General features: G+C 36.7%; 1 protein-coding gene across 1 annotated transcript; it reads right to left on the bottom strand.

Moving 5' to 3' along the window:
- On the bottom strand, positions 1-19,606 carry LOC122091520 (mitochondrial inner membrane protein OXA1-like). Its single transcript, XM_042661517.1, has 10 exons — positions 19,202-19,606; positions 15,086-15,561; positions 12,232-12,322; positions 6,716-6,763; positions 2,803-2,861; positions 2,107-2,182; positions 1,846-1,977; positions 1,473-1,580; positions 834-888; positions 1-581 (listed from the first exon to the last, which is right to left on the bottom strand). Exons 2-10 carry the CDS (start codon positions 15,559-15,561, stop codon positions 334-336), a joined length of 1,293 nt encoding a protein of 430 aa, XP_042517451.1. The 5' UTR covers positions 19,202-19,606; the 3' UTR covers positions 1-333.
- Between the last annotated feature and the right edge of the window lie 5,138 nt (positions 19,607-24,744).

Here is a 24,744-nt window from a genome sequence, read left to right as displayed (position 1 = left end):
TGACCAAAAACTCAAAATGTCCATACTCATTATTAAATCAAAACTATTTGCACTTTTTTCATAATATTACAACTTTTTATATTCCAAGAATGTCAATAATTGACAGACCTATAAGCATCCACTCAATCAAGAGAACAAAAAATTCTCCAGTGTACCTCAAAATGTCCATAATCGTAAAAAAGAATTACAATACTCTGGATCAAAGCTTCTACAGCTATCTTCTCTCTCTCTTTCTCTCTCTCTCTCTGAACAAATGCCGTATTTATTCCACTGGAAAGTCCAGTTGAATCTCAAAATGAAAACTAGAACTGTAGTGATTTTTAAGCTGCATTTTCATCTCTTTTTGTTGTTCTTTCTTCCCTTCACTTGTTTCTCTAGACTCCTTAGCCTTTGACTGAGAACTGAAGACGAAGATATTCTCCGATCCATAGACTTTGATGACTCAGCAGCTGGAGAAGATTCTGGTGTAGCTGATGTAGAAGGTTTGAACATTGAAGAAAAGGCAGAATGCGAAGCTGGAGTAGGTGCAACAGGTAATTTGGGAAGATTCAAAAACTCCTTCACTGCAGGTTGTCTCAGTACTGGAACATCACCAAAGAGATTAGTGCTTCACAAGAGAAAGAAGGGAAAATGAGAAAGAAAGAGAAGTTCATAGCAGTTCAAGTGCATTTCCCTTGGAAATATGTGTCAGGTTAACAGAATCGGAAACCACAAGGTAGCAATTAGATGTTCTTAAAGATAGTTTATGCATTTTCACGTGGGTCAAATGTATTGTGATGGTGGTATAGGAAACTACCAAACGTTGGATAATTTCTTGACGGTCGGGAACTCACCTAGTCCATAAAAAAGCGAGAACAGGTTGGAGGTCATCCAGTAACAAAATATTGCCTGCAATCATATAAAATCCAAACCAGATTTGGTTTTTAAGTCCCTCGTAGTTTTCTGTAAGTAGATAACTCATGTTCTTAAAGATAATGGAATACGAACAACCATCAATAAGAGAACAGTGAAACAAAAAGGAAAAAACAGAATAGCAGCCATATTTTATCAACCAATCCCAAACAAAATGCTAGTGGCTGGGACACACACACACACAAAAAATGCAAAGATCCTAAAATTTGGATGAAAATATATCCCCAACTAGGCTTATATTTGGTTACAAAGGAAATTAATGGGAAGGAAAGTGAAAATTTTCAAGCCTAAAAAAGGAACTTTTGTAATCATTACCCCATGCAGTTGTGTAAACTTTTACCATATTTAGTAATGAAAAATTTTACATGTAATTTTTTTATTACTTTTTAAACTAAAGGGATTTGGATGCAAAGTAAAGTGAAATGTAGTAACCAAATATGGAATGACTTAAAGTCTGATAATTTCACTTCCCTTCCTTCAATTCCCCTTGCAACCAAACAGGTATTTTTCAACAAAAGATTATGTCCCTTGCAAGGTCATTGGTGGCAATATAAACATACCTTAGGGAAGCTCATGGTGAATGGAACTGTAAGAACAGCAAGGATCCTGGAAAAGTTTTTCATGGTACCAGCAACAGGATTACCTTCCATACCTTCTTGCATGTTGCACTAAAACAGTGAAGCCAAGAGCATATTAGAACAAAATCATAGTAGCAGTAAGGAATTGACCTTACACAAGATATAAACAAGTAATAGTTACGAGGACACTCTTTAGGATGAGAAAACTTCAATATAATTCAGAACAGAACCCAACGAAAAACTGGATAAGATGCAAAGAAATATCAAAGGACCCCAAGAGTTTACAAAACCTTGTCATGATTCTTCTAAGAAAAAGCCAAGCAAGATTAACTAACATGCCGAAAGGATTGCTTACCTCCACAGTTATCAAGAAGGTTAATGCTGTCAGAACTGGAAAGATGTATAAACTATCAGGAGTTGTGAGATCCGTAAACCAGAATGCTCCACCTGCTTTGAAAGAGGGAACTTTCTCCACCATATTTGAAATCTACATGACAAAAAAATAATAATAATATATATCTGAGAAACATATATGTCAAAATGCGGAAGAGGGATAATCAGAATAAAAATTGCTAAACAATGCAACATGTTATGGAGCTGAGGCAAATGATCTTACAGCGAAGAAGAAGCTGACAAAAACAGGACCTTGGATAAGAAGTCCCTTCAATGGAGTGAATGGAGTGACCCCATACCTGCAGCAACCAAAGCAAACAATATAATGAAGATGGTAAGGAAAATGCACAGTTACCAACAAAAAATGGATACACACTTCATATGAACTATAGAAAACAAGAAGTAGGACATTCCTGACTCGTAATAGTCACAAACACACATAAAGATTTATATTTTTAAATATTCGTATTGAGACACTCTCAGAACCTGCAGTAGCAGGAGCCTCATGCACTGGAACGCTCATTTTTTGAAATATTTGATTTAATTTTGGCGAATATAATTTAAAAGAAATTAAAGAGTTGAATCAATCATCTGAGGTCATTTTGGGATGTCTAAAACCCATAGGAAGGACCCACCCAATGGTCGCAACCCCTCCATGTGCATATTATGTGCATTTTTAGCAATTAAAGAATAGGAGACAACATATGACTCAACATTTAGTTTCCCTTTGAAGAAACGGTGCATGTGGGATTTTACTTATTATAAAATAAATAAAAATTAAATTATTTAAATCACAATTGTAACTTTGCGAAAGGAAGGCTCCACAAAATCAAACTAGTAAAAAAAACTGAGATGTGAGAAACAGCCAAAATTATCTGTCCCAGGTAATTTCTGACAGGAGCATAATGAAGTCGCTTACTCCTTGAATAGTGCCTGCATCCGTTTCTGACCCTCTGCCATAGCGTTAGGATCCATTCCCTGAAGCCACCAATGAAATGGAAAGAATATTTTTTGAAAGTCAATTTTTTCATCAAGAAGGAAGAAATCCAAGATGGACAAAGGATAGATCAGATAAATAATCGACCGATAGCACCCGTTGTACAACCAAGAAGTTGGGTCTAGTTCTCTCAGACAGGAAGGAATGAAACAAGTAATTTCTCCCTAAAGCATGGGCAAAAAGCCTCAAGTCATAAGGGCCTATGGATCCCAAGCAAGCCTTTTTTTAAATAAAGAAAGAAAATAATATCAAATCTAACAGCACTCTTCAAATATGTATCACACAATTGTGCCATGCATAAAAGGTCAACTTAACCACAAACAAATGGGGTGAAAAAGTTGGAATTTTTTTCCAAATAAAGATGACATTATCCCTTTTGTGCTTCATCTGGCCAACGAGGGTTCACTTATTATATTAATCCTAGTTGGACTTCTAGGTTAAATTACAGAACGCTTTTTCTCTTTTGGATCTTCTGGCATTCTGTGCTCACAAAAGATATCCACATGACGTACTTATGAGATGCATGCCCCTGAATTGAGGAATGAAAGATGAATGCACCTTGTAGTGTGCCTAATTCACACTCACAAGTCTCCCCCATGCCTCACACTAAAGATATGCAGAGAATGTCTTTAAAAACAATTGATAAAAAACAAATTGAATGAAAATAGCCATATATCTATGAGGTAGATCAATTATTTATTGATGCATAGTTTTATTTTTTAGAAGAAGCTTTAAGGAGAATGAAAGTAGGCAAGGCACAAGGGCCAGATGAGGTCCCAATGGAAGTGTGGAAGAGCTTAAGAATTTGTGGTTCAAGGAAAATGCCAGATGAATGGAGGAGAAGCATTGTGGTTCCAATTTATAAAAATAAAGGTGATATTTAGAACTGCAATAACTATAGAGGCATAAAACTAATGAGTCATACTATAAAATCATGGGAGAGGGTTGTTGAAACCCACCTGAGAAAAGAACCATTTTGATTTATGCTAGGATGATCCACGACTGGATCTTTTACTTAGAAGATAATGGAAAGATTTAGTGATTGAAAGAAGGATCTCCATGTAGTCTTTATTGACCTAGTCCCTAAAGAGTTCATCTGGCAAGTACTAGAGAAGTGTTTCAAATAAATATGTGGACATAATTAAAGATATGTATAATGGTTTGGTGACTAGTGTAAGAACTGTGGGGGTTTATGGTAGTGAATTCCCGATTATAATTGGGTTACATCAAGGGTATACTTTAAGCCCCTAACTATTTGCGTTTATCCAGGATTAATTAACCAAATACTTCAAGATAAGGTTCCTTAGTGTATGCTTTTTGCTGATGATATTGTTTTGCTAGATGAGACAAAACTAAGGATTACCGCCAAGTTGGAGTTATGGAGATTAATCCTTGAATCAAAAGATTTTAAGATAAGTAGAACGAAAACAAAGTATATGGTGTGTAACTTTAGTTACGCAAGGACGGATAATGAGGTTCTGCAAAGTCATCATCTTAGGTATCTAAGCTCAATCAAAAATAAAGAAGGTGATATAGAAGATGATATTTCACAAAGAATTAAAATAGGATTGATGAAGTGGAGAGGTGCGTCCGGGGTGTTGTGCGATTGATGTAATCCTTTAAAACTTAGAGGAAAATTTTATAGGACAGTCCAACCATCGCCTATAATGTATGGTGCGGAATGTTGGGTAGTCAAGAAGCATCATGTAGATAAACTCAGTGTAGCAAAGATGAGGACGTTAAGATGGATGAATGGTAAAACTAGGAAGGATAAAGTAAAGTATGATCATATTAGAGCTGGTTTGGGATTAGCTCCAATACATGATAAGCTAAGAGAAAGTCCTTTGAGGTGGCATGGTTATGTTCAATGGAGGCCTTTGGATGCTCCAATATGAAGGAGTGATTTAATTTAGATTGAAAGATCTAAAAGAGCTAGGGGTAGACCCAAAATGACTTTAGGATAAGTGGTGAGGAAAGACTTGTATAGCTTAAGCTTTTTATCCAGTATGACGTCGAATATAGCTGATTGGAGTTAAAGGATCCATGTAGCCGACACCATTTAGTAGGGATAAGGCTGAGTTGTTGTTGCAGTATTATTTTCTAAATCATACAACAAGAGCCACTGCACATCGATGCCAGTCAGGTTTTCCAAGAACCCGTCTGTACCTGATTAAGTACTGCAGGCCTTGAGTCTCTCTTGACAGTGGCCCTTATGGGCCTCACTTATGCATTTGGTGACCTTACCTGTCAGTGGGACACCTTTTTCCCTTCAAACTGGGGTTCCATTTTTGTAGTTGACTTGAAAACCTGACAATTCCCCACAGACTACAGCCTTCTTGTCTATATCTTAGTATGCAATTTATTGATCAAATTGTTAAAATCATAAAAATGAGTGCAAATTCTCCACTCAGAAGATAACCTTGCAGTATGACCCATTTAACAGTATGTCATTTTTATGGTGATCCTAGGGTTTGGAAACCCTATTCAGAACCACTATAGGCCCACACAAGCTAGAAAACACTCAAATCAGAGGCTTAGTGGCAAAACAGTAATAAACTGAGTTTATAAGCATGGTGGCAGAACTGTAAATATTTCATAGTTAGAAGGGGAAGTGGCAAGGCCATAATTACCCAAATAGGGGAGGTCACTTGATAGAATAAAGATGAGGACATAAATGGAATTACCATTTATTGAATTGGGTTGCACTTGGAAGTAAAACAAAAATAAGGATAAAAGAGAATAAGAGGGAAAGGGAGGGGCAACAGAGGAAATAGAGTTTAAAATCTAATATATCATTGGAGCGGGGTTGTCTTCAACTTCCCAATCGAAACAAGGCAGCAGAAGACTAGAACCCATGAAGGAGAACTCCTTCAATTGCTATTGGCTGGGCCAGAAATTTCAGGCGAGAAGTCGCTACTCAAGGTTCTGTCGAATACAACAGGTAGCAGATCAAAAAAGCAAGCAACAAGTGATTAAGATCAACCTGATTCAAGACCTGGAGGTAGGTACAGGCTCTACTCTGGTTGCATTTAAATATCTCACAGAAAGAGGATTGAATGGGGAAGGGGAATCTAAGGTTGGAGTTGCACAGGGAAGGGGTTCCTCCAACCCTAATCTCAGGCAAGGGCTTGAGTAGATGGAACTAGATTCAATCCTTGGTGGCTGCAAATAACGTTAGAAACAGAGGTGGGAAAAGAAAACAAAAAGAAAGAATAAGGAGAAGAGAACAACAGAGGGGATAATGGAAGATGAATATGTCATACCATGGGAGAGGGGAGGAAGAAGAAATCAATCACAAATCCACGCAGGCTACTCAAGCAAAACACAATATTCCACTAATCTGCCTGTAGTTGAAGAGTACATCCCAATATATAAAGAGGAATAAAATATGACTCGTAAATTGATTGTAAGAAACTGAAACTAACTTGTACACAAACTCTATCTCTTATGTCCTACATAATCTACTCAAAGAAAAAAATAATTTGGTCAATCTACTCAAAACAAAACATGATAAAATAAAGCAAATAAAAGACTACAATTTAAAACCGAATAAATAACTAAACCACTACCAGCCTTTATTAGACCAAAATCCCAGGTTGGGAAGGTTCTGTCTGGGCTTGGGCTTCCAAACCCGGTCGTGCTGGTCCAACAATTCAAGTGCCACTGCATCATATTTCCTTAATGAGCACAACGACCACCTAAAACTAATTGGCAGTCCATAAAATACAGAACAAGTTCCTGGGTTGCTGCAAACAAGTCACAAACACATATAGATACATGAAGAAGAAGAATTAGGTAGCAGTAGAAAGAAAGAGGCTTGGGGAAACTTCTATACCGTAACTTGCATCTGTTGTCTAATCTCCTCAAGATGTGGCCTCATCAGCTGCATAGAATAAATAGGAATCACTAAAATTGGATAAAACAAATGGAAGGACTTGATGACAACAAAAGGAAGAAGATAAGTAAATCAAACTAAAGATCAGAACCAGAAGCCAATACGAGAAATTGAAAAGTAAAAACTGTTATAATTCCTAACATGTAGGAAATAAACAAATTAAGTCTAGGACCAAGACCAGATTGAAAACATAAAACCTGCTACTAACAACAACTCAATGAGTGAACTATATTCATCCAAAAAAAAATAAGTGAACTATCTACAATTAATGAGCCGAAGAAATAGAAGTGTCCAAAGCATAGACATTTACCTTTTCCATGTCACATATTAGGGTGAAATTGAACTAGATATCCAAAATTATACTGAAGCAATGGAGATGAAGGAAAAATATCTAATCACACACTGCTGCATAAGAAATAACTAAATAAGAGGAGAATTAAGATACTCAAACAAAAAGAGATGCATATTTATCAAACACATAGGGTGACCTCTCAAAGATGCCAAGGAACCCATCGCTTGGAGAAATCATCAAAGTTCTCTTTTGAGGACATAGTGGTGAAGGATAGCATCAGCTCAGAAAAAGGATTTCAAGTAACATATTAGAGGTCATATTAACAAAACATTCACCCACAAAACAGTACAAATAAAAGGGGGTGATGCAATTCAGAAGAACAATAAGGCCAACAGAAAACGACGACATTGGATTGGACCAATATGTTTAATTTTAAGTGTCCAATGGGTTATATCTTATATGGGCCATGGTCCTAGTATTTTTGGGTTTATTATTACAATTGGCCAATTCTATAAGCCCAATATGTTTAATTTTGAGTGTCCAATGGATTATATGGGTCATGGGCCTAGTATTTTTGGATTATTATTATAATTGGCCAATCCTATAAGCCCAAATAAGAGAGATTAGAGTCCTGTAAGAGATAGATAATGATTCTCTGGGATTCAGAACTGCTCAATGGGATGCAATAGGGAAACCTTGGTGGATGCTAAGGATGGAGTGGGTGGGATTCTTTCCCCACAGGTGAGAGGCCTAACATTTCTCTTCTCTTCTTCTATCCTTCTACGTTTTACCCTTCTTCCTCTTCAACTTCAAATTCAGTTTTCCCGCGCATGCTATTCTGCTGTTTATGTTTACTCACTGATTTGATTTGCTTTGCTTTGCTATTATCTAACTATTTTTAATCTTCTTCTCAGTTTTCAGACCAGGTTATACTGCTGGTAGTGTCATCTTCATCTCCCAAGACCATAAGTTATATGGGCAGACAGCTGCCAATTCTTTGTTTCCTTGATGCTGTTACAGCCCTGTTTTTACCGTTGATTTCTACTTTTGACTAGTTTCAAGATTTTGATTACTTGCTAATTCTGTTCATCCTTGTTTCTAGAATAAATCCTTTGTTACTAGATTGGTTTTCACTCACAATTCATTGATTTAGTTGCTATTTCATCAGTTTCTAGTTCTGTTTTGGAAACTTATATTTTCAAAGACAGTGCCATATCATGATCTAGCCGTTGGATTTGTTCAAAATTTTGGGGACTCTTTCTATTACTTATTACACTCAACCAGAATTTCGGAGAGATCTAATTCTTTGATTGAGAGGCATTAGGTTCCAGCCAAGACTGTCCTGTTTTGTGTACTGCGATCCTACTTGTTATGCAGAATATAAAATCAATTTCTAGCTTAAACTTGAATCTATTAACTAGGTATCAGAGCTATGAAGGGACAGCAGATCCACTATGCTGATGGGACGATATCGAAGGTTGCTGCATACTACCTCTGATTGAAGACTGATCATGCGGATCTGATTTGGTATCACTACAAAACCCATGGAAGAGGTGTTTTTTCAAGACGGGGGGAGTTGATGCAGTTAAGAAGAATAAGAAGGCCAACAGCAAACCAAGCCATTGGACTGGACCAAGAATAGACTAATATGTTTAATTTTGTGTGTCCAATGGGTTATATAGGTCATGTGATTAGTATTTATGGGTTTATTGTAATGGACCAATTCTATAAGCCCAAATATGAGGGATTTGAGTCCTACATGGGATTAGGTGTTAGTTTCTATTTTTTGAAGTTCTAGAAGAGTCATTTTGTGGGAAACTTAGGTCGTCCAGGATTCCTCCATCCACACATCAGGGGCTTCCTATTTTTCTTATTTGCATGATGTTGTAAATATAAGGGGAGGAGATCATACCCACCTCAACAATTTGAGAAACAATTTAGCCTTAAGCTCGTGAGTTCTGTGAGAGAGAGCACAGTTCTATAGAATTCAGAACTACTTTAATGTGCGATGCAGTATGGAAACTTTGGCAGGATGCCAAGGCTGGAGTTGGTGGGAATCCTTCTGCAAAGTTAGGTGTGAGGCCTAACATATCCTTTCTTCTCTTGTTCTATCTTTTTATCTTGCACTCTTCTTCTTCAACTTCAAATTCAGTTTTCCTGCTATCACCTTTTTTTCCTACACACGCTATTCTGCTGTTTCTGTTGATTCCCAGATTTGCTTTTCTGTAAACTAACTATTCTTAATCTTCTCCTTGCTTTTCAGACCAGGTTATAGTGCTGGTCGTGCCATCTTCATCTCCCATTGATCACAAATTATATAGGTAGACCAGTGACCACTGCCTAATCCTTGTCTCCTCAAGGCTGTTAAAGCCCTGTTTCTACCATTTATTTCTATTTTCGAGTAGTTTCTAAATTCTGGTTTACTTGCTAATTTTGTTCAGCCTTGTTTCTAGAATAAACCCTTTTGTCATTAGATTGGTTTTCACTTACTATTCTTTGATTTAATTATTATTTCCTGATCAATTTTTAATTCTGTCTTGGAAACTTTCTATTTTCAAAGATAGTATCATATCCATCAATCTAGCCGCTGGATTTATTCAGAATTTTGGAGACTCGTTCTACTACTTGTCTCCTACACTCGACCAGAATTCCAGAAAGAACTAATTCTCTAATCAAGAGTCATTAGGTTTCAACCAAGACTGCTCTGTTTTGTGTCCAGCAATCCTACCTGTCGGGCAGAATCTGAAGGGCCCATCAAGCTACATTATTTTCATGGAGAGTAGCTTTAGTGAGGACATTACACAGACAATCTGATTGTCAGGAGCCATCATTTGGCTTGCTCTCTTTAGATATGCAATTTAATCAACTATATTTTTTATTAATTTCTGCCGAAAAGCCCTCATCAAATGTGGGTGCCTCATCATATCCAGAGCACGTCAGATATTGCAGTCATTCCCTATCGACATGGATGGATTATTGGAGTTTGGGAATGGCAAGATCTAGGATTAAGAGTGAGAACTTGCGGCAATTATGTAGCAGCACCCCCTTTTTCATGTGAAGAAGAAAACAGAAAGAAGAGTGCTTACCCAAGCCCAATCATGGAGACTAATCTGACCAGCTTAGGCCAGCTTGTAGCAGGTGGGTTCAATAGCACAAACCATGGCCCATTTGGTTACTTATTTGATTTGCTTAATAATATGGAATTGATCTTGAACCAGGTAAAAAACCAGTGGAAGATCAATTTCAATGGGATCAATGATTTAGGGAAGAACAAAATCAATTATAAAATACTTTTCTTTCTTTTTCTTATTTTTTTATTTTTTTATTATTTTTTATTTTAAAATTTTTTTTAACGTGTGAAAGCAAACAATAAAAAAGACATGACTTGGGCATCCCACCTAAGCCTCGATTAGCATCATACCGACTATGCAAATCCTCTCACCTTGCAACTGGATCTCACAACCCATCTTACATCTTACATCTTACAAGGAAAAACAATATAAAACCACCATCTTTCTTTTGTCTAAATCATTTTTCTTTATTTTTTTAAGCACATGTACCAATTCACTTAAAGCCTTCCACACGTACTATGTTTTCTGAACAGAATAGAATTATGGTCCTGCCACACCTCTCACAAACATAGAGATCCAATCTTTCTGGTCTAGCAAGATAGCTCTGACCCTATCAAGGTTCAACAGACTTTCAGAACATTCTGAAATATCTGTAAAATTGGACCTTCTAGACTTGAAATCCTTTAGCAGGACAATTAAAAGTTCAAATTGAGAACTGGCAGCCATACCATCGGAGATATTTATCACACAACCCTGATAAAATGTTGAAGAACTTCTGCTACTGGAAATGAAAGGTTAAACGACAAAAGAAAGTAGAAATAACAAAGAAGAGAGACTTCAATTCACAAATAAAAGCAAAGGTTGGCCATAAGAAAAACCATTGTTTCTCTAAAACATGAAATGATACCGTTCCATAGATTAGAAGAAGCCTCATACATTCTCTTTTATAATATGGTTAAGACTCCTTAACACTCTTAACTTAAACTCTTTTCTTACAACATTTTTAAACTCCTAACCTACTTCGAGAACCATAAAACTAAACGTCTAAACCTATTACCTTTAACCTTTTTTAATGACTTAACTACACAAGTAAAGCCCCAACCAAGCCCAAATTAAAGCACATGCCTTAGATAAAGCCCAGTAACAATGACCCCAGCACAATTACAAGCACAAACAGACCCAATCAAAACAGTCGTTGTTCTGCATCAACAACCCCCCCCCCTCTTCCCATCACAATGTTTCAAAAGGACCATTGCCTGACAGGACAGTTTTACCAAAATATATTGCCTCAACACCCTATTTTCTTACTCATCTAGGAAGATCAATCACCAAGATTCATATAGAAATAGGATTCCCTTGGGAAACAAGATGTAAGCATAGGGAAACCATGGGAGGAGAAGGGAAAGGAGATCCCCTAAAAAAAGAGTTCTATTCAAACAATAGTTCATACAAGCATATTTATGGTGATAGCCTCAAAATTAGGTAATCGGATATAGCACAGTGCACAAATAGACGCCCATTGATTCCAAGATGACTGGTACAGACATTCTTCTTCATCCAAAGTATAAACAAACGTCTACCACACTTTACTTTAACCTGTGATGTTCTAGATTATGCTACATTCCAGCAAATCGTCACAATGCAGTTTTGACTTCTAATATCTAATTCTACGATCACCATTCTCACCTGTAGACCATACACTGCTAAATGGAAATGTAAAATTCCATGTGAAACTAACAAATTAATAATTGACACAAAAATTGGAGATATGCAAATCGTATGGAAGTTCTGATGTAAAAGGAAATCTAATTACAATAACTGTATGCATTAAAATCGTATAACAAAAATTGTGAAGTCACATGTTCAAATAAAAATAAGCCCACCAAGTACTTCCCAAACAAGTTTAATTGTGCCTATTTGCAATGGGCACAATCAATTACGTCATTGACAACCATCTTAAATGCCAATTAAAAATCAATCTCAGAATTTATACTTGAAGTATTGCAGATGAAGTTTCCCATTCAATGGCTTTTAAGGAGATAACTTACAGTCAGGCATGTACAAAAATGGGCAGGGATATAAATCAAACTTACATTGAGCTTTGAACTAGCTTTGAGTTGATTTATTAGGAGAGGAACTGTAGCCCCTCGAATCAAGACAGTTGTTAGAGCAATGGATGCCCACCTAGAAGAGTTATTCTTGCATTAGAGTAAGCAGAACCACAAAAAGAATGTGCCACACTTTAACGCAGACAGATAAATGTGTCACCACCTTAACATCTAGATAGTAATATACATTTTGGAGTCACTAACATATCAGATATCATTTCAATGTGGATTGACTATACAATCTAGCTACAAATACGTAAAGAACAACAAATTGGTCCGATCTCCAAAACAGCTAAAAGGATTAGTTTCATGGGAAATATGACAGGACAAACAAAAAGGGCAGTCAGGAGAAAATGCTTCTATTTAAAAAAAGTTTTTGAGTCAAATAAAGACACATTTCCCAACTATTTTACACATAACCACCTTCCAATAGATTTTTGTTTTCAAATCTTGGCACCCAAGCAGTTACTTAGAGACAGTAGGAACAAAGATTTTTTTTTTTTTTTTTTTTTTTTTGCACCAACATCAGGAAAACTCCATCCATTTCTAAACCACCTTTCGCTTTGAGTCAACCAACAATCTAAAATCAAATAGGAGCTGTTAAGTGTTACTAGTTTTTTTCTAGATTTAATTCTTCAACGATTTCTTTTTTGTTTTGCAATAGGAAGTTAAGAATATGTTAAGTGCTATCACAAAAGAAAACCAAGTTAAATATTTTATAACGAAAAAGAATACTTAATAACCTCTATTCTTTATAAGGCTCGAGTAGCACTTGCATAATAGCCATTTCCTCGAATTCTTAAACCATCTAACGATATTTAATTACCAGATCAATGGCAATATCATGACCGAGTCATGGACAATGCATGGTCAAGTCCAGCTTTTAAATTGTGCAAAATGATATTATTCCAAAATCCAAATGGGAATGAACCAAATTTTTCCAGATGCCTATTTGGAAACTGATCCTTTTGGACAGAAAAAAAAAAAGGAGTACAAACACCAGAGAGGGATCGTTTATTCATGTGCCCTTCGGTCCCTAATGGAGAGTCACTCAAAGAATCTGAAAGCTTTCTTCCACTATGTATCAAATTAAAGAAAATAAAAAATAAGAGCCTAAGAATGTGAAATTTTACTATTGGGGAGATATAAACAACATCGGTTTTGGCATCCAAGAAGAAGCTGGATGACTAGCAGAAGGAAGCTTATCTGTGCAAAGCGGATGCAGCTACGAATGTCCAATTGGGTCAATCAGGCCTAGAAAGACTTTATTGTGGTCCACGGATGTGTTTTATGGGCCTTGGGCTTCTTATTTTTTGGTTTATTGATGTATGAGCCTCTTTTATAAGCTCATATTTGGGTCCTTAATCTTGTACACGAATTAAGTATATAGATCTGATTTTGTTGATCCCATGTGCTGTTAAATAGTTGTTAGAATCCTTTTTCATTAAATATTCTATGTCTTATTGTTAATCAGAAGTTTATTTTGTTTGGAGTCTTCTACTATAAGTATTTGGTCAATTTAAGTTAGTTTTTGGTTGGTAAACCTGAAGGGATAGTTGTTTATTTGTTTTGAAAGTCCTGAAGTCAGCTTCTTTGGTCTTTATAAATAGGGGTTGTAATCCTACGTGAATTTATAAAATTTTCGAATGGAAAATTAGTTAAATTTAGTTAATATTGAGGTTCTTGTGTCTTGTTCCATTTCCACTCTCACCTTATGTGATTTCTCTCTCGCTCTTCTCTCTTTCTTCCATGACTCTCTTTGTTCCTAGTTCCTACCTTCTCTTCCCTCCCTGTTTCATTTTTGCAGCTTGATTACCAGCAAAACTCTTCTTCCACTATTTTCTTCATCCCTATTATTAAATCAGATTCTGATCACATATTTGATCATTGGGCCCGCTTGCATTTGAGATCCATAATCTGGATTTTCAGATTGCATTAATAGGGCTAGAACACCCTAATCAATCTGTTAGTCATCCCCTTTCTATGAGCCTTCTAGAAGAGATTACCAGCAACAGCCTAGCCTAGAAATTTAGTTTCTAGTTTCGTTTCAATTTCAGTTTCTTAGGAACTCAATCGTAGCTATCAGTCTGAGTTTTAGTTTCTATTTTCAGTTCCTAGCTTAGTTTCTATTTTTGTTTTTGGAAAGTCTTTGCTTGTAAGCTAAGTTCCATGGGTTTTCCATCCTTTCTCTATGCTTCAGTCTTTACAGATTCATTTCTATATAAGCTTCTTTTCTCCTCAATCAGGCAACATTATGTAAATAGAGATAAGCAGATGCAGATAAAAAAATTTGGTTACGGACCATAATTTATGCATATAATCATAAAACTTGCACAGATGAAAATCTAAATCTTACAAGATAGAAGCAAAAAAGATCCAAAGATAGATTAAACATTACTTACAGGGAATAAGGCTGCATACATTTGCCCCTCCCATACCCTGCAGTAGCGGGAGCCTCATGCACTGGAATGATCTTTTTTTTTTTTTTTTTGAAGGGAATAAAATAACACAAACAACTCAAAAGATGCATTGGCAACTTCGGCAATAACAGTAGAATTGTTACATCTGACAAAGTGCAACCACATACCAAATACCAAATGTTCAAACAATAACTGAAAAAAACATCACAACTATACACAGTATTAAAGTCCAATACTATTATGTGAGACATACAACCAGAAGAAGATACACAACCATTGCACTTCATTTAGATGGAATCTGGAGAAGCATAACCAGCTTAACCATTTGAAAAAAAAAGAAGAAGATAAATAAGCATTAGAGATAACAAAAGTAACAAAATTAAAGGATACAAAATACAAAAATAGAGACAAGTTTTTACCAATTCAAGCCAGTAAAAGAATGAATTCCATCAATTAAGTACTGCAAGGCTGCAACAGGATAGAAAGAATCAGCAGCTGCAATAGCCACTTCATTCACAATAGGGGCCTGGGAGGCTGCCACTTCCACACCCTTCTCCGTGAGGACATTTGCAATATCACTCGCATACTCAATCTTATCTGAGCCGTCTGCAATACTACTCAACATATGCCTAGAAAATGAAGACCCAAGCCCTGGAAGGACATAGACGGAAGAACTTCTGTTCTGTTGAAGCAGACAACCAAAGCCAGAAGCTGAACCATTGAAGTTACTGATGCACGGCCCTCGTTGCAAATAATGACTGATTGTTGTTTGGGAAGGATTTGCAACAGAAGGTTGGTCTTTGCCATCCACATCATGAAGAAGAAAGCTAAAGGATGGATGGAACCTTTGCCTGAGATAGGTTACCTTCGTGGAGATGCTGTGCCTGCAAGCCATCTAAATGAAAACTAGTTTGAGATCAAATAAACAAATACAAAAAGGATAGAGACAAAGCGAATGGATCGAAAACAATAATCTTTTCTACTAGAGATCAAATAATTACATATAGCATGAAGAGGAAACATATTTTTAATTGCACCAAAGTGATTGCTTACAGAAAGAACATAATCCCTGTGCACATATATGTAACTGAATACATGTCCACACGTCAAACATGTTGTACCATGACAAAAGGGCCACAGAAAGAACGTATTCCTGTGCACATATACAGAAATGCATACATGTCTGCATGTCAATTTGTAAAGTTTCCATAGCGAACATGTTGTACCATGATGAACATTGATACATATACCTCTCCGTATTGCATAGTTATGCAACTTGGAAGCAATGAAAGATTGTATATGCGAGGGAATTGAACTAGGGTGGGGATCGGTGTTAGAGTGCAGTTCTAGAAATATTCAAATTCAGCGTCCTAAGCAAACTCTCAAGAATATGTTTTCCAATCTGTTCGAGATGGACTGCAAGAAGGAAGTTTTCTTTTCTGATCACTGGCTATCTAATCTAGAAGGAGCTTCAACGACTTGGAAAGGGCTAAATTTGATAACCAGCATATACTGGAGAACACAATTATTTGTAGGACAGAAGATGTTAAATGCTGACGTGAGAAAACATGGATGCTTTACAGTTGAATCTCTGTTTGAAGCCCATAAAAATCATACTAACAAAAGTCACCCACAAAACAGTACAAAGGGTTAAATTTGATAACCTGCATATACTGGAGATATTTGAAGGACAGAAGCTGTTAAATGTTGAAGTGAAAAAACATGGATGCTTTACTGTTAAATCTCTGTTTGAAGCCCATCAAAATCATACTAATAAAAGTCTCCCACAAAACAGTACAAATAAAAGAGGCCTATCAAGGTACATTATTTTTATGGGGACTAGCTTTAGTGGAGACATTACAACAGATAATCTGATTGTCAGGAGTCATCACCTGTCTTCCTCTCTTTAGATATCCCAAGTCAGTCAGCTATATTTTAATAATTTCTGATGAAATGTTTTTATAAAATGTGGGTGCTTGCCAATTTCCATCATATTGAGAGAGCATAAGATAGTGACCATTCCCTATTGACATGTTTAGATTGTTAAGAGATTTGGGATCTAGGATTAAGGGCAAGAAGGTTAGATTGTTAGAGTTTTGGGATCTAGGATTAAGGGCAAGAAGTTGAGGCACTGATATTAATATAGGAGCACGCCCTTTCCACGTGGAGAAGAGAAAAAGGAAAGAAGAGTGCTTAGCCAAGCCCAACCGTGGAGACCAGTCTCACCAGCTCACTCCATCTTTTGGCAGATTTTATCTCTATTCTATAGCACAAACCATGGACCCTCTTCGGTTACTCATTTGATTTGCTTTAGTTTTCAAATAAGCACTAGGAATTGAAGTTGTTATCTTCTCATAGCATAAGGCGATCCTGTTTTTAAGACAAATTTGAGTTTTAAGTTGTGAGAGCATTCCAACTTGAGTTTTGACAACTACTAACTCTAATCCCCAATGACTTCCACCAAACTCTCCAGAATCTTAATCAATTACGTTTATCCACTTGAATTATGCGTGGGGAGGAGAGTGATCAGCTCAATATTAAATTTCTTACCAAGCATTGCTTGAGTCATGCCAATTCTAATCCCTAGTCATTTACATTTACGAGAATAAGAACTTTTTCATTCAGAAAATAACTGGAAATTTGAGAGTAGACCAGCACCTATCCAGTCAATTCATAGAAAAATACCAACCTCTGTCACATTGGGCTTTCACTAAAAGAAAGGGAATAAGCCACAGAAAATATACTGAGATTTTGATATCATGAAAAAAGGTTGTACATATTCACCTCTCTCCAGTAGAACCAAGGAGAAACAATCTAACAAATAGTGGCAGCAATGGGTCTTCTCTTGTTTGTTTCTTACCAAGAAACGATTGTGAAAAAAGATGACTGAGCTCCAACAGAGACCCATTTATTAAACAAGTCTTATGGGTCAACAAGAACACAGCATGACAGGTTTGGTCGCTGGGTCATGTTCCGGTTAACACAACAAGAGCAATGCAAATTACATGAAAATACTAAAACACTAGGGACAATCCTAATAAAAGATTATAAGAGTTCAAGCCACATTTAGCTGGTTCAGTACAAAAATGACTTGTTCGCTTGGTGACTTTTCATGTGGACCTGAAATTGACGCTAAGCAGAAGTACCTACTCATGTTGAGTTTGACAGTAATATCAAGTAATACATCTACAAAATATAAACTACAGAGTCCGGACCAGGAGGAACATTATGTGATTGTTATATCATCTTTGCCAGTTCAGGATCCTTCGGTAAGACAGATTTGAATACTGCAAAAGGTATGACACAGTCACAAATATTTGTATTCTAGTTACTCACTGAACTAAATATGTCCAAGCTTGTTAACTAAGGGAACTCGAGGAATGCAACAAATTACGTCAAAGCAGTGAAGAAAGCCCAATGTCTCCAACAGCTCTTTGAAACTGCAATAATCATACCTCAATTGTTCATTTTGTTACGAAGATGTAACATTTTAAAACTACAACTGGTTTTGGCCTCAAATTGGTTTTTAATTTTGTTCCATCACGGCCTATTGAAGGTAGTGGTTGTCTTGTTGCCTCTTTTGACCTCATCTAGCACTAACATAGAAAAAGTATCCAATTCATTCTTTGTCCATTTTGCAGACTCATGATAGGGGTTTGAACTGCTAGCCATATCTTCTAACATTCAACAAACTAGAATATATGGAAAGTAGGCTTTAATCAAATTGCAGAGGCAATATATTATATCTTTAAAATATTGCAAGCGCTACGAAGTGAACTGACATAATTAGGATTATACAAGAAGTTATGAACAAGCATCTAAGAAAATATCCATTTACCACTTGACATAAATAGAAAAAAAAATTCTAGCTATTATCAATAAAGGAAATACAAGATATTTTCTAAGAATCGACTTGGTTACTTATTGCTTGAGCAAATAGCATACTATCCTCCGAATGTTTCTGAGCAGTTTTTGTATATCAAAAGGATCACCCCAAAAGGTAATTTTAATGTGACCGATTTACCCTTAAAAAAAAAAAAACAAAAAAACCAAGTACCGCCTAAAACACCCATTTACCACTCAACAGCATCATACCATTGAAGGTCCTTCAGAGTCTACATCAAGTATTTAGGTTCCTCATCTAATGTACTAACCACAACCACATCAAAGACAGTTCCAAACTAACAGTAGTCATGTCTGTATATGAAGCTCGAGTAGCTGCAGTACTTATATCAATTAAATAGAAAAACATACTAAAGTACTCTACTTTTCCAAACCATTCTTTTTGGCAGAACATGACAGTGATAGTGTGATATATTATTAAACGAAGCTATGTTGCATGTATAAGCATGATCTTAACAGGGAGTAGAAGCACAAATGAACTCCAATAATTATAATGGCATCAAGTCATTGGGAAAATTAATGTTTTTCAGTCCACGATTTGGTTGACATTTTAAATTATCATCAAATGCAAACTATCCACACTCACCATAAGAGTTTTTGAATTCATATCATAAATTAGCTTCAGAACTCACCTCTAATGAACCAGATTACCAGAATTGGATTGCTTCCTCTACAAGGCTACACTGATTCTGATTCAAGAAGAAGGAAGATAGGAATTGAGAGTTCTCTGAAGACAGAGTGAAGAGATAAGAGAGATCTAAGGGTTTAGGAGATCAGAGAGATAGAAGCCAATCTCACTATCTGGGTTGTTCAGATTCAAAGGTTCTGAGACAGGTGCTACCGATGAAGGCATCAGGTGTTTTTCGAGGTGAGAGAAGATAGAGGAAGAGATATAGGGAGAAGGACACGACGATCGCGACTGTATCGGAAAAGGCAAAGGAATTATTTTTTGCTCTTGAATTCTTGCTCTCGGAACAATATTTAGAAGGTTCGTTTCGGGAGAATAACATAAACCCTGAACCACCAAATGAGTCAAATGACCAAACATAATTCCACTCCCAAACTACTCCTAGAGAACATAAGTTCGCTAAATAGGTTTTTCACGACTTAAACCTTATTCCAATATCGATACGATACGACCGATTCAATATCAATACATAAAACCATGAATTGGATGATCTCAATCAAACAAACCTATAATCCAGACTTCTTGAAATCATTAGTTTAGTGAGGCATGTCGACTCGAATCCACAATCAGCTGACCTGAGCGGTGATGGGAAAAGGATTTCCTTCCACTTGTCTACCAACTTGTTGGCCATCTATTTTCAATCCTTCAAAGATTTTATTTTTCTTTTTCTTTTAAGAGCACATTAAGAATAGTATGGTTGGGGGAAGAGGGGTTTATTTCATTAAGGGTATAATGGTTATTTTATGTTTAGGAGGGTAGTTTAGGTAATATGAGAAAAAATTGGCTGACTTAACAGCCATTTCAAATGGTTGGGGACTTTAGATAGAATCTTTTTGTTTGGGGTGATAAGTGATATTTTTGGAAAAGTGTGTGATAAGTTGATATTTCGACATAGTTCAAAGGTGGGGAGTGATATTTCCTCATATTTATATTATATCTTATGCTTTGTTTATTATATGTTGGTTTCTCATATTAAGTCGTTACTACCATAATTGTATCATAATATATTTATTTGGCTTTTTATTTTGCATATAAACACAACTATGTAATTATCATTCCTATATTACATATACGCCACCGCCTAAGCTCCCCTCCAATGCCTTGGGTCACCTAGTCGCTTTCGAAACTATGTTCAAAATATGTGCCCGAAAGGAGAACGATTGTTAAGATCAAGCCCACTTTTCAGCTTCAGCCAGTCACACTAAAACAGGGCATGGAACTCTTGAAGCAAACTAGAGTTGTCAACACAAATTATGGTGGGGATTAATTAGAGGGAAGTTGGCCCGTAATGAAAATATACTATGGATCCAAACTAGTAGCATAATGAAAAAGTTAAAGGATACAGTAATGAAATATGAAGAACAAAGTAAAACAACAAAAGACAACAAGAGGCCAAAGCCATAAACCCTAAAGAAGGGGCTGCACAGAGGAGAAGGACCTACAAACAAAGGTTTGCTTGGTTGGCAGCTCATCTGCTGAGGATTTAATAGAGATGAAGCCTCCAAGAAAAATGAAATGTTCCCTCGTGAGCATAACAAACTGGCTTTCCTTATATGGTGCATATAGTTGAGGAACCTGCAGACTAAGCTTAAACCATCTTAATTAACCATCTACAAATTACATTCAACTATCGCGTTCGTCCACCATTATCCCAAGGTGAAGCCTGCTCCTTTAATAACAACCTCCCAAGGGATGACTATGTTTCTTATGATTTTAAAGATAAAGTTTTCCTTCACCAAGGACTGAATAATGGGATAATCTAGATGTGACCCTGTCACTCCCCACCTCTCCTCCCCAATCCATTTACCATGTCGAAAACTTGGTCCTATCTTTAATACATCGTTTGTTTCATTTCTTTTTTTTATGACTAGAAATGTTATACTTTTGAATACCATAGCTGTTTTCTCATTTTAACTCAGCTGTTTGTCACGGCCTTAGACCTTTCTAAGCAATCGTGCCGGCACTTAGCACTCCCACTAGCACTAAGTCAGTCTAACCACCCTCCTTAAGGGATTTGGGAAGAGAAGAAGTGAACACAAGAGTGAGTTTGGGAAGAATGAACTTGTATTGCACTAAAAAACTCTTGAGTACAAGGCTTGAGAACTCCCTTACTTGGTCGAACACTCTTGGTTGGTCCTTGGTGAGTGCCTTTGCCAAATGAGGCAACACCTATTTATAGGCACCCCAAGTTACAATGGATGGTTAAGATATTTACAAATGTCCTCCATCCAATGGTTGGGGAGGAAACTAGAAACTTCCCACCTCCTTAGTGGAGAATTCTAGAAATCTCTCCCAAAATATCTCTTATAAATATCTTCTATAAATAAAATATCTAGAGTTACTACACATTTGTAGAAAACTCTAGAACTTGGATCTTACTTAGCCCATTGGCCTAAGTCCATGGGCTTGGTGGGTTAGGCCCGTGGGCCTATGTTGGGCAGGTCGTGACATGTTGCTTTCTTCTTTTTTTTTTTTTTTTTTTTCTTTTGTGTTGACGAGAGTAAAATAATTAAGTGATGAAAAAAAATTTCTGCTTTGAAAATATTTTCAAGGTGTCCAAATGGCAACCATGCTCAATCACATTTCATTTTTTTTTTTTTTTCATTTGAAGATTTTGATGATGGGTAGATTCAGATTCTGTATTATCTACAAGCACAACCCTCCACCACCACCCCCCCCCAAAAAAAAAGAGTACAACAGACGTAGGAACAGATAAATGGCTTAGTCTAGTGTCTACCTATTAGGATTAGACATTCTATTCTTCCATGTCACCTCTCAACAAATCTAGGAGAGTGTTGATATACAATGTCTTGTATTTCGTCGCAGTTTAACCTAAGGAGTACTGACGCAGGCCCCACTCAAATTTTGTATGTGAAGGAAATTTTATACTTTTTAATATTAAGGTTTTTTTCTATATATTTGGAGCGAGGTTTAATTTCTCTGTAAGCAATTATGAGAGGTGTGTGAGGACGAGCGTAGTAACCCTATTATCCCTTGATAGCGAAGTAGAATCTCATCTCACGAAGGATGTTAGCAATCTTGCCGAGCCTTGTAAACATGTATGCATTATTTGTTCTTATTTTTCCATTACCTTCTACATCTCTTTTAGGGTTGCGTTCCTACAGAGAGCAGGTTTTCCACGGTCCAATGTTATAAAATGTTTTATTTTTCTGATGAATATGTTTTAAAGTGTTTTAAAATGCGTAATTGATAATGGAAGCAATCAGTGCCGATTTTGATTTGATTTGGACTCAAGAAATATTCCGATGATTATGGTGTTTTTAACTAAGAATCGGTCATATTGACTCGTTAGAAAACAAGATCAATGACTGTTGATTATAATTCGTTGATTCTTGACTGTTGGGGCTTTATTTCATGAAATTATATATTTTACTCTAGCTCCTTGTTACCCTCTTTACCCAAGCTTCCGAGAGAGAGAGAGAGAGAGAGAGAGGGGCATTCATTATCACTTAATAGATGTCTATTAAAGCCATACAGAGCACTGCTACATAACTTAATAGAAGGATGAGTTACCCCCCGGGAAGGCATACCCCTAATCCAAAATTATAATGCTATGCTACAGGCACTATAGAATTTTCGTCATCATCGTCATCGTCATCGTCATCGTTATCATCATCATTTTCTTCATATAAACGAGGGCGATGAATTGATTCATGATCAATGATCTCAACGTCTAGGTTCAGACCCTTGGCAATCACCACCACCATTTTAGTGAAGTTAGGTGAAGAACAAGGAGGAACTACTAGTAACTAACTACACAGAAATGAAGCCACTGTCATCCTTTATTTATACTTGAAAGAATATGGAATTAGCTTTATATTCTTCATCCTAAAATTCCATTTAGGCTGTTGCTTTATTTTATTTCCACTTGTTCATTTCTCAAACACATTGTGGGGGGGGGGTGAAATAGGTGGGAGGTGGAGGTCCTCTCCATGCAGTTTCCATATGGCCCCTCATTTAAAGATTGCTCATGGAGGTTGTTTGCCTTGCACATTCCTCATGTGGAAGCAACAGTTCAAGCACACCATCAGGTTCTTTGATATGTGTAGCTCACATTCCATGTAGGATTATGGAACAATCATAGTCCACTGTCTAAGGTTCAAAAAGCTTATAGTTGATCTATGACCACCATTGTGCTTTTATGATCATAGATCACCCTGGATAAGGCTTTTCTTGATGCACCCCTAACATAGTTAAGGCAATGGTGGTCGTAGATCAGCTAGCTCAGTCGTTGCATGGTTGCTTGGGCATGAGACAATGACTAATTCGTGTCCAGAACATGGGCTTCTTTGCTAAGTCTTGTTGGCCAGGCTAGGGCACTTGTTGGCAGCTTGTTTGCCCAATATTAGGTTCAACTTTTCAAGCCCAAAGAAATCTTTACCTCAACTATGCCTAATGTTTTAGATATCAATATGTTATTGGATTGATCTTGGCCAGCACTGATCCACAGAGGGGTGGATTGGCCTGAATTAGCGGTAGATTGTTCTATATTGGTTAAGTTAGGCTAGTCCTATGAATTGCAATACTGATACAGATTTGTCAAATTTGGTGGCTCAAATACTAATCTTCGAATCCTTGAGTATTTCTTCTAGTTGTGCTCGTCAGGCATTTATATTTAGAGCCTGGTTTGAAAAAAGCCATGACTGATAGTGATTTTGGACATTTCGAAGCAGCCAATTCTAGGGTTTTTGGGATAGGATCACTGGTTTTAGATCTTAGGGCTGATTCTAGGGCTTTTGGGACCAACTTTGGCCAATTCAAATTCCTATTCAATCCTATCTGGATCGATCCCTGATTCCGAGTTTAAAATCCTTGATTTAGAGCCTTCAATCTAAGAGACTTCAGTCATTGAAAGATTGTCGAGCTTTATCATACCAAATTTGTTGGATTAGTTGGTGGTCAAGAGTCAAGAAATGAGGATACTATGAAAGGTCAGGGATATGAGAGCATTCATGTTGGCTAAATGGTCCATATATAGTATATGATCAGATGAGTCATTTAGTCTGTGTGACTTGCTGCAGCTAGCTAATTAGGTACCAGTGTTAGAACTTCCTATGGGTTTGAGATTGAAACCCTATGGAGGAAACCACACAGGAAAAACAAGAACACGAATCTAATAAAATTATGGAGGATCGATTTGTACCTTTCACCTAGTATGCTGAAGATGATTGATGTTGGTTACTCCCACTTTCGCTCTATTGGTTTGGCTATAGATCTTCTACAACCCCTTAAACCTCCTTGGTTCTCTCACTTTAGTGGTAAAGTGGGGAAGAGTGAATAAATGGTTGTAGGGACCCAAAACCTAGTATTTATAATACTGTCCTGCACTCAAAACCCTAAACCACAATGGGTTGAGCCAGCATATCCCTAAGCTTGAGAGTGGACCGAACCGGTTCATGCAATTTGACTCTCACCCATTTAATTAACCCGAATAATTAATTTAGCCCATAAATCCAACAATCTCCC

This window comes from Macadamia integrifolia, chromosome 10, assembly GCF_013358625.1.
Source record: "Macadamia integrifolia cultivar HAES 741 chromosome 10, SCU_Mint_v3, whole genome shotgun sequence".
Taxonomy (NCBI): domain Eukaryota; kingdom Viridiplantae; phylum Streptophyta; class Magnoliopsida; order Proteales; family Proteaceae; genus Macadamia; species Macadamia integrifolia.
The sequence above is the reverse complement of the archived record's forward strand: the minus strand, read 5'-3'. Positions and strand labels throughout refer to the sequence as shown.

Coding starts and splice junctions, on each gene's coding strand:
- LOC122091520 (XM_042661517.1), bottom strand. CDS start 15,561: ATGGCTTGCAGGCACAGCATCTCCACGAAGGTAACCTATCTCAGGCAA. Junction 2,862..6,715: donor GACAACAGATGCAAGTTACG/GTATAGAAGTTT, acceptor TGGTGGCTTCAG/GGAATGGATCCTAACGCTAT. Junction 889..1,472: donor TCACCATGAGCTTCCCTAAG/GTATGTTTATAT, acceptor ATATGATTGCAG/GCAATATTTTGTTACTGGAT.